The 13,918-nt window shown below is 45.2% G+C and overlaps 1 protein-coding gene across 38 annotated transcripts in view; it reads right to left on the bottom strand.

The window, feature by feature from the left end:
• Window positions 1–13,918, bottom strand: part of ank3b (ankyrin 3b) — a 163,096-nt gene that overhangs the window by 90,895 nt on the left and 58,283 nt on the right. For 12 of the 38 annotated variants that reach the window (XM_035403097.1, XM_035403094.1, XM_035403093.1 and 9 more), the window contains exon 1: window positions 4,343–4,940. The exons of 2 other annotated variants lie outside the window; for them this stretch is intronic. In XM_035403097.1, coding sequence (XP_035258988.1) covers window positions 4,343–4,459 — 117 coding nt within the window. In that variant the 5' untranslated portion in view covers window positions 4,460–4,940. Of the gene's footprint in view, window positions 1–4,342; window positions 4,942–13,918 lie in introns of those variants that run through there. 24 more of the 38 variants (XM_035403111.1, XM_035403092.1, XM_035403102.1 and 21 more) reach the window with 5 other exon arrangements.

The following is a 13,918-nucleotide window of genomic DNA, read 5'->3' on the forward strand; positions in this document are numbered from 1 at the left end:
TATTGTAGGGAGCACCAATGGGTAAGCTCACACATGGAGAATCGCAACAAGAACTATTTTGGTCAAGATTCAGAATTTTAGGGTTAATAGTGACTAAAGTATACATTCCTTTTTTTGGGTCAAAGGTTTATACTCTGCCTAAGTATCTGTTGAATACTAAAATTACAGTTACCGGAAAAACTCATTATAAAAATACAGTATTCCAATGGGTTACTTTGATCTAAAAATTCAATTTCTGATGCTGGTGCTTTTTTGGGGACCGGAAGCTTGTAATACAAAAAAAAACTAAAGTAAAAATTAATGTGCGTGTGTGTGTTTACTTAACCATCATGACAAACTCTTGGAACTTTAAATCCAATAGGGAAAAGATCTGAGATGTTACAATTCAATTTGCCTTGATCATGAGCATTAAATAGCTTGTTGGGCTGAACTGTGTCCTCTAAACAAAACCGAAGCCACACCACTTCTAGGCATCAATGCTGACGCCAGTCCTATTACCTGCAATTACAGTAGTCATACAATACAATATGTCTAATGCGTCTGGAATGACTTCCATGCTGAAATACGTGACAGTAAATAAATAAGGTATTGGTGTTGTTATGCTTGTGCCATCGCTCCATTGGCACAGAACACCGCCAACGTACAGTACATTTTACACTGCAAAAAAAACAACAAAATGAGATGGAAACTACACTACTATTATCTGGACTACCATGACGACAGCATGAATGTCCTCAATCAAAACAGGTCAACATTAAGAAGATGAGAAGCAATTTGTCTGGCTCCACAGAAACAGCAGGCCCTGCTACCGGGTGAAGAAGCGCAAAGGGCAATCTTGCTAATTTCAGGGTTATCAAATCCAGAACAACAAACAGTGTTCCAATGCAGCAGAATCAGCTGAGGAAGCAGAGCTGGCTTGGGACTGGACTCAGGAAGAGTCTTTTTTTTTTTTTACTGCTTCCTTGTGCTGGCGATTGGTCGACAAATTAAATTTGCTCCTCGCTGAAATACAGCTCGGCCTGAGCAATCTCACGCTGTCAAGCGCTCTTTGAGTTACGGCGACGAGTAGAGACCTCAAACAAGAGCCTAGCCGCAGTTGGGCTACCTGTCCTTGTAAATAATCACCCGCAGAACTGGCCACTTTACAGGGCTCAGAGAAGGTCCATTTTTGCATGTCATGCATGCTATCCTTCAAAAACAAACACAGACTTCACCAGACAACAAAACATAGACAGCAAAATTCCCATGTGACAACAGGCAGCTACGTTGTTCATTTTCAAAAACGTCATCGAGAGGACAGTTTCAGCGCTTCGGAGGAAGATGTTTGAATTGTGAGGCAGCGAGGGAATCTCAATATGCGGTGAGCTTGTGTGGCGATGCTGCGTCAGGTCCCTGTTCCGGTGGACAGAGCGGTTATGGGGAGGGGGGAGGGAAACTGTCATTAGCTGAGCCTGTCAGGGCAGCTGACTGCACACACACACACACGCAGTCGGCTCCCTGTTTCTATTCACGCGGGTGTAACGGAGATGTGCCGAGCAGCTACAGCCGCTACACTGTCCCCAGACCGTAGTATGGATTTCTGTGTCTCTGGTAATGACGAGGGCACCCGGCGACAGTCTGCAGGATCAGCTGAACCCCGCTTTCCCCTTGAACAGGAGCCAGCCGAGCCTATAGCACACAAACAGCAACAGCCACAGTAGGTCACTCAGAGGGCAGCTAAACGTGAGGACGGCTCCTCGACTGGTTTCTGAGATGGGGCCCTTACAGAAACTAAGGCAGGAATTCTTTCACCTTCAATTCACCTCTGTGAAGCCTGAGAGTGACTCCTGTTCCTCTAAAAATAATATAATTATTTCATTTCCCATGTACGGCTGAGTACATCACAGCTGCAATAATCCTCCCAAAAGTCACTTGTTTGACAGTATGAAAAAAGGAGGTTTTGATTCCTCCTTCAGAGCTGTAAAAAGGCACGTAAAATTCACAGGAATCTGCTCCTCTCTCCGATTCAGTTGGAACGGCTCTGTGGAACAGCTCAGACAACTCAGCGATCAATGGGCAAGCGCCATCCTCACCGGGCCCCTTATTTGCCGGAAGCCTCCGCTGCACGCACCAGCATTAACGCGCGCGTAAGCGCAGTTCGACTCCAGCAAGGGCTTTGTCTCGGCGCGAACGGGCTAAAAAAGCGCGCCGCTGAAAATTCAGCTTTCAGCCTTGTTTTCTCCATTGTCTGCAGCGACACCCGCACCTGCTACACCGGGGTCATCACGGCGTGGTGTGAGTGGCAGACAACCCGCCCTTGACTGATGAGGGCTCTCTACAGGTCAGCGTCGCTGCTCTCCCCTTCCAATCAGCTGACGCCACACCGACTATATTTGGGGACACCCTGCACCTGCAGAGTCCTGCCTTTCACTGTTGATCCTTTTTCCCAAACCTGAGTGATCCCATGCAGAATGTAATACATCATTAACGCAACATTGCGTTTTCACAAATGTATGGTTAGATCTTTTCACCAGAACGTTTTTTTTTTTCATTTTTACTACATAACCATGAGCATCATTTGAATACATAGCAATAAGTATCCTACACAATTAAATTTAACCGTGAACCATAATAAAATGTTTAAGAATGCAATTTTAACTATTGAAACCAAGTAAAGCTAAACCTTCCATAGCACATTGAAGGAATCATTAGCACGTAGCTAGATAGCAACAGCAGGTCTTCAAAGGTCCTACCGGCATCTTCATGGTAATTGCATTGTACTTAGCCGGTTAACAATAGCCGTGCAATTACCTTAGATATGCATGAGTGAAGAAGGAATTAACCTCCATCTTTATTAGTGGAATACGGAGTCGAGGGGGCAGGGACGCAGCACACAGCTATTGTTTCTGCACGCCTAAAGTGACTAACATTCACTTTCCTTCTCTCACCCGGCTACTGAGTAACAATTTGTAATTTCAATTAAACAGTTAGCCTGTGCTGAATGTGTAGATGCTTTGCATGACGTGTTCCTCTTTCCTTCTCTCTCTCCCTATCACCATCCTTCACGTATGTAAACGGCAAAAGCCCGTCCCCGTTGGTTGGTTTTGGAATGTAGCGCAGCGTTAAAGAGGGCTGCAGAGAGAACGGCAGCGATGTTGCCATCAAAGGACACGCAGTGCCGTGAACGTTTGGGAATGTAATGTAATGTAATGTAATGGAAGCGAAGAAGAAGCCTCTGCTGCCAAGACGTGAAGCCAAGCGGAAATGTCCTGACACAACCCATTGTGTTCGGCTTTCTCCTGTGGAGCACGATCGCAGACGAGGTGGGGTTTTCAGCCGTTCTTGATGGGCAGCAGTGCCAGGCAACAGGAAACAACAAAAACAATCGGAAGCCCAACTCCTTAGGGAGTCAACTGGGGCCGGACCACTCTCACTCTTTCTCTCTCTATCCCTCTCTCTCTTTCCCTCACTCCCCCCCTCCCTCCCTCCCTCTGGAAATCAGAGCTCATATAGAAATCTTGAGAGACCCACAGCGTCTCCACCATATTATCTGCAGGTCATGATAAATGACATGTCACATGAGAGCTCAGAAAATGAATGTTTTAGCAGAGCGTGCCTGTGCCTTATTTCCAAAAGCAATCAATAAAGGGCTGGAACGCTGCTCCATCCTTAATGTTATCACGCATTATTCCATCTGAAACAGGAGACAGGGATGCTTTTAAGGGTGAAATCTGCATCACCGGAGGACTGAGGGACGTGGCTACTGTCTTTTCGGAAAAACGGGTGAAACCAATAAAATGACCGAATCAATGAAAAGTCTAATCGATTCTCCAAGGCGTATGGCCATTTGCCAAAAACCAAAAAAAGCTTCCTAATCTTAGTTCACAAGAGGTGTATTGTTATGTGATCAGCCAATAAGTGCGTGCATACATTTTCACATGCAACATATGCAGGCAAAGCAACAGAAGATCTCCAAGCTGACGCTCAAACCTGTAGACAAGAGGGTATGCATTCATGCACTCTGCGAGTACCGCAGCACTAAAACTCCACTAAATGCTCAAATTGTTCAGCCTCCAGCCACAGCAGAATGCCTGCCTGTGAAGCACATGCCTGCCCTATAAATAAGTCCACCCTTGCCGATGCAGTCACACTGCAGTCCACAGCCCTGCTCTTTAAAACAGGTGAAATTCCTCCATCGCTCGGAGAGGGTGGGGAAGGGGGGGTAGGGGGGTATTAACCCCCCAGACAAAGGGATGCGGGAGCCTGCCCCGTCCCTGCTGGAAGCCCACCCAGGGTGCAAAAAGACCAATGTGACAATTTTAAGACAAAGGAATGCAGCGCTGCTACTCCCGTCCCCGAGTACCTTTTTCTTCAGATCCCGGGACCTCTTCCTGGTCTTCCTCTTCTTCTCTTTCTCATCTTCCGCTGCAGTGAGGTCTAAATCCGCTTTCTTCTTCAGCTGAGAGGCTGCATGTGCCATAGTCAAAATGTACTGTCAGAAATCCCCTCCTGAAAACAATGGGACTGCAGGAGGACGTGTATGTGTATACAAAAATATATATGCACACACACACAAGAGAAAAAAAGGGTGATGATTCTCCTTAAAAAAAGCAGGAGAAAAAGGGAAAGACAGAGGGGAGGGGGAGAAAGCCCTCTTTTTTTAAGTCATCCGCTGCACTCTAGCCCAGGAAAGAGAGAGGCTGTGGGGGCTAGCATCACCACCGGTAGGAGCTGCGCGCGGCAGTTTCTACGGAAACGGCATCTTCCCTCAGGCTGGCTCCTCCATGCCTCCACCTGAGCCGATGGGCGCGCGCGATGGCCGGTCCGGAGCGGAGTGGGGGTGCACGGGGAGGTGCGCGGCGAGAGAGGGGCGGCCGGGGCGAGCGGGAGCGCGGAGAGCGAGGCTGCCGGGACGAGCGGGGGGACTGTGATGCGCCTCTTTCCTCTGCCACCGGCTGAAAGTGCAGAAGTGAGGAGAGGGACGAGGAGGAGGAGGAGGAGGGGGGGGTGGGGGCGAGAGAGACACGCTCCTGATGGTGCGTCTGTGCAGATCAGCGTACGGGAGGGAGGGAGGGAGGGAGGGAGGGTGGGGGACGGGTGGAAGGGGTGTGGAGGGGAGGGGGGCCGCCTGCAATAAACCAATACTGTCATACATGAGCTGAGCTGGGGCTTTTTTTCCCTCTCTTTCGTCCTGATGGTGCGGAATAAACTGCTGCACGGCCAAACTGGTGGCGATAACGTGCTTCTGTGAAACCCGCCAGCAACGCACCGAAAGGGTCCCCTTTCTCATAAAATTGCTGATTCTGGAAGAAAAAAATATATGAAAGGAATTTTTTTTTCTTCTGCAGCAGCAGAACACATTTCAGCATTGTGGTCCTCACTAGATTACATGTGATGGTGGACCATGGTGGTTTGAGAAATGCCATGACTACGGAGGACAAGGGCAACCTTTTGTGTTGGGAACATAACAGATTGCTATTGGAAGAGCGGTCACGAGGCATTTAAATAGCATCAACAATGGATTTTATAACAGATATTCTTTGTGATACCACTGCAGATGAGGGCTTCTATAGTCTCAAGATGCTTACACAAAAATGCCATGTTATTTCGGCAACCGGAGCCCACGGTAAGAGAGTGCAGTCGCTGAATATTAATGATGTGTGTAAAGGGTTTTTTTTGTGGACGGGTGCCATACTGTAGCATGGCTGTCTGCGAGAGGTATGGCGGAGACGGGCGGGGGAGGGGGAGGGGATAGGGGGAACACAAAAACACTCTAAAATGCGGGGAGGAGGTGAGCTGGGTGAAAAAAAAAAAAAATTAAAGGAAGCAACCACAGAAGAAGCCAATGAGAAATCCCTTTACCTAAACGGCAGAAATGCATGGTGTCACGTGACCTGCGCTCACTCCCCATCATGCACTACTGAGTACCACGTCAAACCCCAATTTCTTTTTTTTGTTGCCAGGCAGAGGCAAATTCATCCATTTTAAATTTTACTGCAGGGAGTGGGAAGGAGGTAGGAGAAACAGTGTCTCTAGCTGTCTTTCTACAAAATCCCTCTGAAGTATTCCTCAGAAGTAAAAAAATAAATAACTGAGGCTTAATACAAAAAAAAAAATCAGGAAATGTTGGGAAGCATTTTGGCGCGCAATCCAATGCAATGCAAGTCGAACTTGCCGCCAAAGACGACGTACAGAACCCGCCCTACAATACAGCACGTTAATACCAAGGGGTGGAGATTTAGTATTCTTAGGACATGATGAAAGAGAAATTAATCATCTCTCACCCGTGAACGACAGATACCAAGGTGTTACATGCGAAAGCCGCGTGATCGCTGTATTTCAGCGGGGAAAAGCCCGCATTATTAGCTGATCTGAGGAGGAGAGAAAGGAGCGCGGCTCTAGTGCGCTTAAAGCTACGGCGGGCCCTAATGGCTCTAAAGATCGCTCACTGGTGCAGATTAAACCGGAGATGCAGCCGCAGGGCGGGAGCCTCACCGCCAGCCCTCAGCAGAGGAGACGTTAGCGTCACGCTACTGCGTAAAACGAGCGCTGCACACTTCCAGTGGAGAGCTTCTGGGGCTGCAGCTACGGTACATCGTGCACCAGGCAAACGGCGTACTTCCCAGTATAATTCTGCAGTGAACACGCGGCCTTACCGGTATCCTATGGTGCACTAGCCCCGACCAATTGGTCCATTTTCAAGGCTGAATGATTCTGTGAGAGGATACCCTCCAGGATGGAGATATATAAGATATATGGAAGTGTCACACAGTATACATATGGGTTTTAAATGTGTGTGCTGTTGGGACCTACAGTAATGTAGGTTGTGATTCCCAGAGTAACAAGCAATTCATTTCTGAAAATGGCTTTACTGACAAAAAAATCTGTTATGTCGAGGTGAAAAATGGCTTGAAATGCAATTATTACCAAGTGGTGTGGGTGAATGCTCCTTCTCTTTTGCTCTCTCACTCACACACACACACACACACACACATTCATGTATACACATAACCACAAACTGCTCCTAAAAACGGCAACTGCACAATTAGAGAAAGTGAGCAAAAAAATAACTGCTCTCAGTGGTGTCATTAAGGAGTATCATATCAATAATTTATCAGAAGAAAGCATCATCAATACTATATTACAAGGGCGTGTCCGCCAAGAAAATAACTTTGGGCCGGGCTGGTGCTCCTGATTAATGAGCGGGTTCCGGCTGGCCGATAAAAAGCTCAAAGTGGAGATATATGAACTCAGTGCTGAAATCCAACGAGGGTGGCGAAGAAGAAAAGAATGAGGAGCGAGACAGGAAGTGGAAAAAAGAGCAGGGAAATGTGCTGAGACTGCAGGTTAGGGGAAGGCGTGGCCTCAAGTGGCGTGCTCCGGCTCCTGTGCCACAGTTGCACGCGGAGACGCTCTCTTCCCCTCGCTCGCCAATCAGCTCCCGCCTCTCCGCTGCACCACTAAGCCCCCCCCCACACACACACACACACACACAACCCCCCCTCTCCTCGAACCCCACCCAGTGAACCTGCACACACATGCAGCGCCTGCGGGTCCCCTGGCAGCGCATCGAGCCCGCGACTGCTGGACTGGAACAGAGCTCGACTGATGAGACTCCAGCCAGTGACCTGTGAGCATGCTGGGACCTCCATCAATGAGGCCAGAGGCCTCGCCTGTGCAAAAAAAAAAAAAAAAAAAAACCTAAACAGCACCTGCTGCCAATCAGGTGATGACATCATGCTCAAGAAGGTGCATAATGAGCCCTCTGATGGAGGCTCTATACATGGGGCCAGTACGCTTTTTCGCTACTACGAACAAAGCCAGGCACCACCTCAGACAGCCCCAGGCCCTCTGCCAAGTGGCCAGCTCCAGGGATGGATTTTCACCGGGTCCATTTCACCTTCCCGCATGGCACCCGGCCATCTGGAAATATGCTTGGGGTTTTTTTTCAAGTTGATGGTCAAAAATGAGTCAAAAGCCAGATTGGTCACATACTCTCATGGCCCAGAGTGGCTCGGCCGCTCCCAAACACACACCTCTTGCCCGGAAAGCAAAACTACAATTTCAGGAAAAAAAAGTGCGATGTGGGAGATGTACTCATCAGGTGGGAGATGTGATACCCGGTAAGGGAGATGATCTGAGATGGAATTTGTAATGCAGAGTCGATGAGATACAGTGGTACATAAATACACTGCAGTAAAGCAATGCATACATGCAGTCTGCCAGCACAACAGTGTGTGTCTGAGGACCTACAGTATAGAGCTAACAAAGAACAATCACAGATGATTCAGGTCCTCCAGACAATGATATCCTGTATATTTGTCATGTAGATTAGGACTGGGGTGCGCTAATTTACTCTGAAGTGTGAGCACTGTTCTCTGTCAGAGCAGAGTAGGAGTGGCCTCTTTTGTGTGACCAAGGCCTTTCCACACACAGTGTGGGGGGGGGGGGGGGAGAAGGGGGGTTGGATCGTTCTTTACTGTCTTTACCTCTCTGTAAATTTGCTTTTACACCACGGGGAAGGACGAAGAAAGCCACAAGTGACAAGAGACCTTCTGCGGTAGTTTGCGGTGACGGATGAGGACGCCTCTATTAGGGAGCCGGGCGGTGAAAGTTCAAAGCGCCCCTGACGATGAGACTTTTACCTGTTGTAAAGCATTGATTCCAGGCGGCAGCGTCTGGCCCTGGACGAAGCAATAACTCTTGTCAAAATGAGAAAAGGCTCTCTCAAAATAGAAAGTGTGGGTGACACTTTTTCAGAGGGATGGAGAAAGAGTGCGCGAAAGGAATTGCGAAAAGCAATAGATTCCTTTCGGGTATGATCTGTCATATTGGAAAGCAGGTGAAAAGTCTTAAGTCTGGCTAAAATTAGTCATGCCTTAAAATAGCTCTTCAGGCGTTCATTAGTCTCTTTGTCACGTGGAGCTATTGAAAATAGTGGAAATATTCATCATGCTAATCCTTTATATTGTGTAGTGGGAGTTATAAGCATCCTACACAACGCCAGACCTCATACACTCACACCTTGCTCGTCAACAATAAATATGAGAGATCTTGAAAATCCATCAAATGGAAGATAAGCTAGGATACTCAAATACTTGCAACACTCATGGCTGTATCACAAACAGTAATACAGCCAAAGCTGCTTATTCTCCATTAAATCTGTTTAAGTTTCCCTTAGCTTAACTCCATTCTGAAAAAACTGGAGATAGTCAGCTGTCTGTCCGATCACAAACACATTTTTACCTCATTGTACATGTTGTTTGTACTCAATTTACAAACAGAAAAATATATGGAACTTAAAGTACAGCATGCGTACTACCAATTTCATAAAGTAGGATAATGGATTAGAGAATTCATCTCCTTGTGTAACACAATTCAAATAAACGTGTTCCATTTTCAAATAAACATCTCTTGTTCCAGGAAATTGTCCGTGAAATTGCACATAGAGCACCAATCTTCTTTGTCCAAACTGATCATTTTCTGTCTTATTATTGTTCTCTGAGTCCCTCTGGTGGGCAACGCAAGGTACATGTGCTATACAACCGTATGAAAAGCTAGGCAACGTGCTGTCACTGAAAACTGAAATAAATAAAATATCCTTTAGAATAAAATTTAAAAATCACTTTTTTTCTATTTTTTTTATTTTCTATTATATATTTCCAAAGAGATACTGGTATCCGAGACCATGCAGTGGATCTCCATGATGATCAGTATGCAGCCAGGCTCCAGCTGCAGTTGCCATGGCGCCCTCTTGCAATCATAGAGAACAATAGACTGATGGACATTCAATAGATGTAGAATTTTTGAACATCTTTTTAGAAAATTATTTTGGCTCTCATGGATATGAAGATATCTAGGGCTGAGTTAAGTGTTGTTGACAGTTTCAGTGTTGTACCTATAGCTTCCCTGAAGTACTACTACTACCACTAATAATTATAATAATAATAATAACCAATATGTGACGTGCAGTTTACATAGACATGTAAATTTCAGAGTTTGGAGCATTGCACAGTGTTATACTCCAGATATCAATGAGGCGTTCTGGGCTCCAGATCAGATCTGATATAATACATCCCAGTCTGGATACAGCTTGCCGAGGCACGCTGATAGCGAACAGTTCCAGAGGCTGTTCATCTCCTCATCATCAGCAGAGTGGTGATTTATCACAGATGAGCTGACAAAGACAACAGACAGGTGGGGGCGGGGGGGGGGGGGGGGGGAGGGAGGGGGGAAGGGGTGTGCCAAGGGGAGGGGCTAGGAGGAGACTCAGGGGAGACAAAGGTCAGGGGGTCAAAGTGCAGTCAGCTGACGCGGGGTCTTATCTCAGGAGGGTTAAACTTGCGATGAGAACAATGGCTTACAATGTCGACAGAGGGCCACGGAGAAAGAGAGAAACCTGAGCCGCAGCTCGACACCCTCAGTTCAACCTCTGGCACACCTTGGCGTTGAGAAAGGATATGTATTTAGGTCATCTTCCTGCTCGGAGCAGTACAGGTGTCGAGCGTATCAGTAAATCACTGTCCGTCAAAGGAATGGCAAACAAACCATTATGTAATATGAATGTCTACTTCACAAAGCCATACATATACATATAAATCAACCTTTGTGTTTTTACCACATAGCCCTGTTATCGTCTCACCACTGTATTCCTTCCTGGAATTATGTACAGATTTTTTGCAAAAATTGCACTGCAACATGGACCATTATAGAGGTCCACAGTGTTTAATTGTGACCCAGTATAAAAGGGACCCTTCGCAGATGAAATATTCGTCTTTCATTTGTGTCAATATCAATCACGGTGGAATCAGTTCAAAGTGCAATTCCTTAGTTTTCCACCATAGGGCAGCAGTGTGCTGGCAGCAGCCCTTGGCAATATTTTCTCCGCTTGTGTATGGAGCTTATAGGAGATAAGGTAAGCAGCTAAAATCAAAACTGTAAACAGACTTTCTTCATTTCTGGACAAAACTAAATAAAAGCTGTTGTCAGTTATTGTCAAAAGCATAAATACACAGCTGCTTATGTGGCTGAGGTTAAACACAACCATTTCATTTTAAAGGTGATAGCTCATTTATTTATGATTTAAATTCGTATTTGACAGCAAAACATATATCCAGATTTCACACCTGAGTATAAGCAACATGCTCAAAATAATGCAATTTACACAAAACATACATGTAATCTAACTTCCATGGTCAATGGTGAAGTACCCTTAAATTTCAGCAAAAAAAAAGCATTGCCGATCAATGCTGCATAATAGTTACAAATCATTATAAACCCAACAGACATTTAAATGAATAAAACATCTAACGTGAGCGTAAAACATACATTTATAACTCAAAGACAAAGCACTCAAGCAGTTAGATTGATCTGCATAATGCATTTAATCAGTGAAATAACAAACCCTTTTCCACCCTTTTAGCTTTTTTATTCAAACAGCAGGAAAAAAAATGTATTTTACACAGAAAAATAATGTGGTATTGGTGTAGTAGGATGACACCTATCAGGCTTCTGCTATGGTAAATATGCACAGCAACTGTCAGCTTACATATGCGTTAACTGCACAAATGCCAATGGTAATATCCTCCAAAGTGGCATTGAGGAAGACAAAGACATCCAATCAATCACAGATGCAGTAAGAGGGTCTGGAGTCAGGGGTGCCCTGTAGCATTATCAGTGCAAACCACTAGCCACATACAGAGAGCGCTGCAAGTCTACAGGGAGCACGCATGCGTGATAGGGCCCCTCTCCTCATACCCTGACTTTTGGAAATTCCACCAGAGACCCACATGCCCATTCCGTTTGAAAGTCCTTCCCTTATCGCATCAGAAAGCCAAATTTGTTTTCAAGTCTTCTACAAGTCAAGACTTGCTTGACTTAGCTGTTCCTCGTATGATATTGGTGAGCATTCATAGCACACCAATGAGATAATATAAAGTCTTAAGGAAGGTCAGAAGGAAAAGAAAGAGGAATTATGCAAGATTCTGCTCTTATCAAAATTATTTATAAGTCTTTTTCTTTCAGAACATTATCTGGACACAGAAGTTGAAGAACTAATGGGGTCAAAGCGTGGAGACATCTACTTTGTGGAATTATACATTTTGACTAATTCCAGTGCTGAGGTCAGTGGTCTTAAACGGAATCTGTCACTAATCAGCTTGCTACGCAACACAGAAAAAATTGTATGTGTTCAAGACCTGCTTTGAAGTTCTGAATTGGGGCTCTCTAACAAAGTAAATGGTGATGGCTCCTAATTTGCAGTTGCATTGTTCAAATTATCGCCAAGATAAAATCATCACCAGAGAGCTCCATATTCCCAGCTTCAATTTATGCTTCTTTTCATAATTTGATGAAAACTGGTTTTTGTACCAGGCGACCAAAGTTATAAAGCAAATTAATGTATGGATAAATGCAGATTATGTCTCTGTTGTACAAATCGACAAGAGCACATTGCAAGTTTTTGCTTCTGAAGTGAAAACTGACTAGGTTGAATCATATCTACTAAAATCCATGTTCCCCAGATGCAACCCACCCCTACCCTCCCCCCCCCCCCCCCCCCCCCATGTTGCATTGACATTTGCCCTTTGTCTTATCCCACTTCCCACTTGCTCAAGGTCTGCTGACCCTAGAACAACATTAGAGCTTAGCTTTCCCACTGTGTTTTTATAAATAAGAATGGTTCACCCAAAAATGATATGTGTGTTTGCATTACACGGCGCAACACTGTAGTATAAAATCTCGTAGTACAAAAGTAATCAACGCTGAGTATATTGTGAATCCAGCACACAGCACAGTAGACAAATATTACATTATTATTTTCAATAACAAACCATATATTAATCTATATATATAGATAGATATTATTCAGCATTTCCCTGTGGAATATCTGTTTCTGTGGTTGGGGGACATGGAAGTCTTTTTGTAAGGAGAGTGAACAGCCCATATCCCTATAACCTTTCACAGTGAAGACAACCCCATGATGCTACTAAATCAAAAATGTATAGGCCCTAGGTTTTGCCTTAATTTCTGCTTTGTCTGTTAGTCTATTTGTATCTTTTAACGGTCGTAACAGTTGCACTTGCCCACATTTCTCTCAGACAGTCCCATATTTTAGCATCAATCTTCAAGATTCAGAGTGTTCCATCCAAGTCATCAACCAAAATATTAACAACAGCCCATACCATCTACTTTTCTTAAGTAATTACAAGCTTGCTTTACTATGTTTATGTTAAATGCAAATACAAATAATAGTCATTGTGAGTTCAAGCTTGCAAAATGGGCTGCCAGTTTCATAATGAGAGCATTAACAAGGGCAGACAGCTGGGCACTGGACCAATTAGCTATCACACATTGGGTTGGTGAAAATGCCAACGGCTCAAGTCCGTTTTCCTTGGAAACGCCTCTAACTCGCTCGAGGTGCAGCTGACCAATTTCCTGTCAAGTAGAAACATGGCTGAGTCCAGTTCCAATACACCCTGCCATCAAAATAGCCACTAGCACTGAGGCCTGGGTTTGCGGATATTTGTTGAATTGACTTATTGAGCTAAAGTTGGGGGAAAAAGTGACAAAAAACTTTGAGAAAAGAGATGTTAAACACTTTTGCTCATGCTTATAAAATCTGGTTAATCTGTGAATGTAGACATAAAACGGCACTGAGGTTTGGATAAATGTTAAAGGGTTCAAGGCTGACAGATGTGTTATGGAAGTGTTTCTCTTGAGAAGAATAATTGTCCGAGGTTGTTATGCTCTCCTGCCCTGTTCCCGAATGACCCCCAATAAACAATGGAGGCACGTCCATCTTCATTAGCTTCCCTCCGGCCTGAGGAACATCACAGGGACGGCTACAATCCTGGTGCATCAAGAACAGGGCAGCTTTTAAGGCAGAACTGTGTGAAAATAGCCTCTCTTCCTTTGTTAAATGAGAGGGGCTGCCACTAAA

This window comes from Anguilla anguilla, chromosome 2, assembly GCF_013347855.1.
Source record: "Anguilla anguilla isolate fAngAng1 chromosome 2, fAngAng1.pri, whole genome shotgun sequence".
NCBI lineage: Eukaryota > Metazoa > Chordata > Actinopteri > Anguilliformes > Anguillidae > Anguilla > Anguilla anguilla.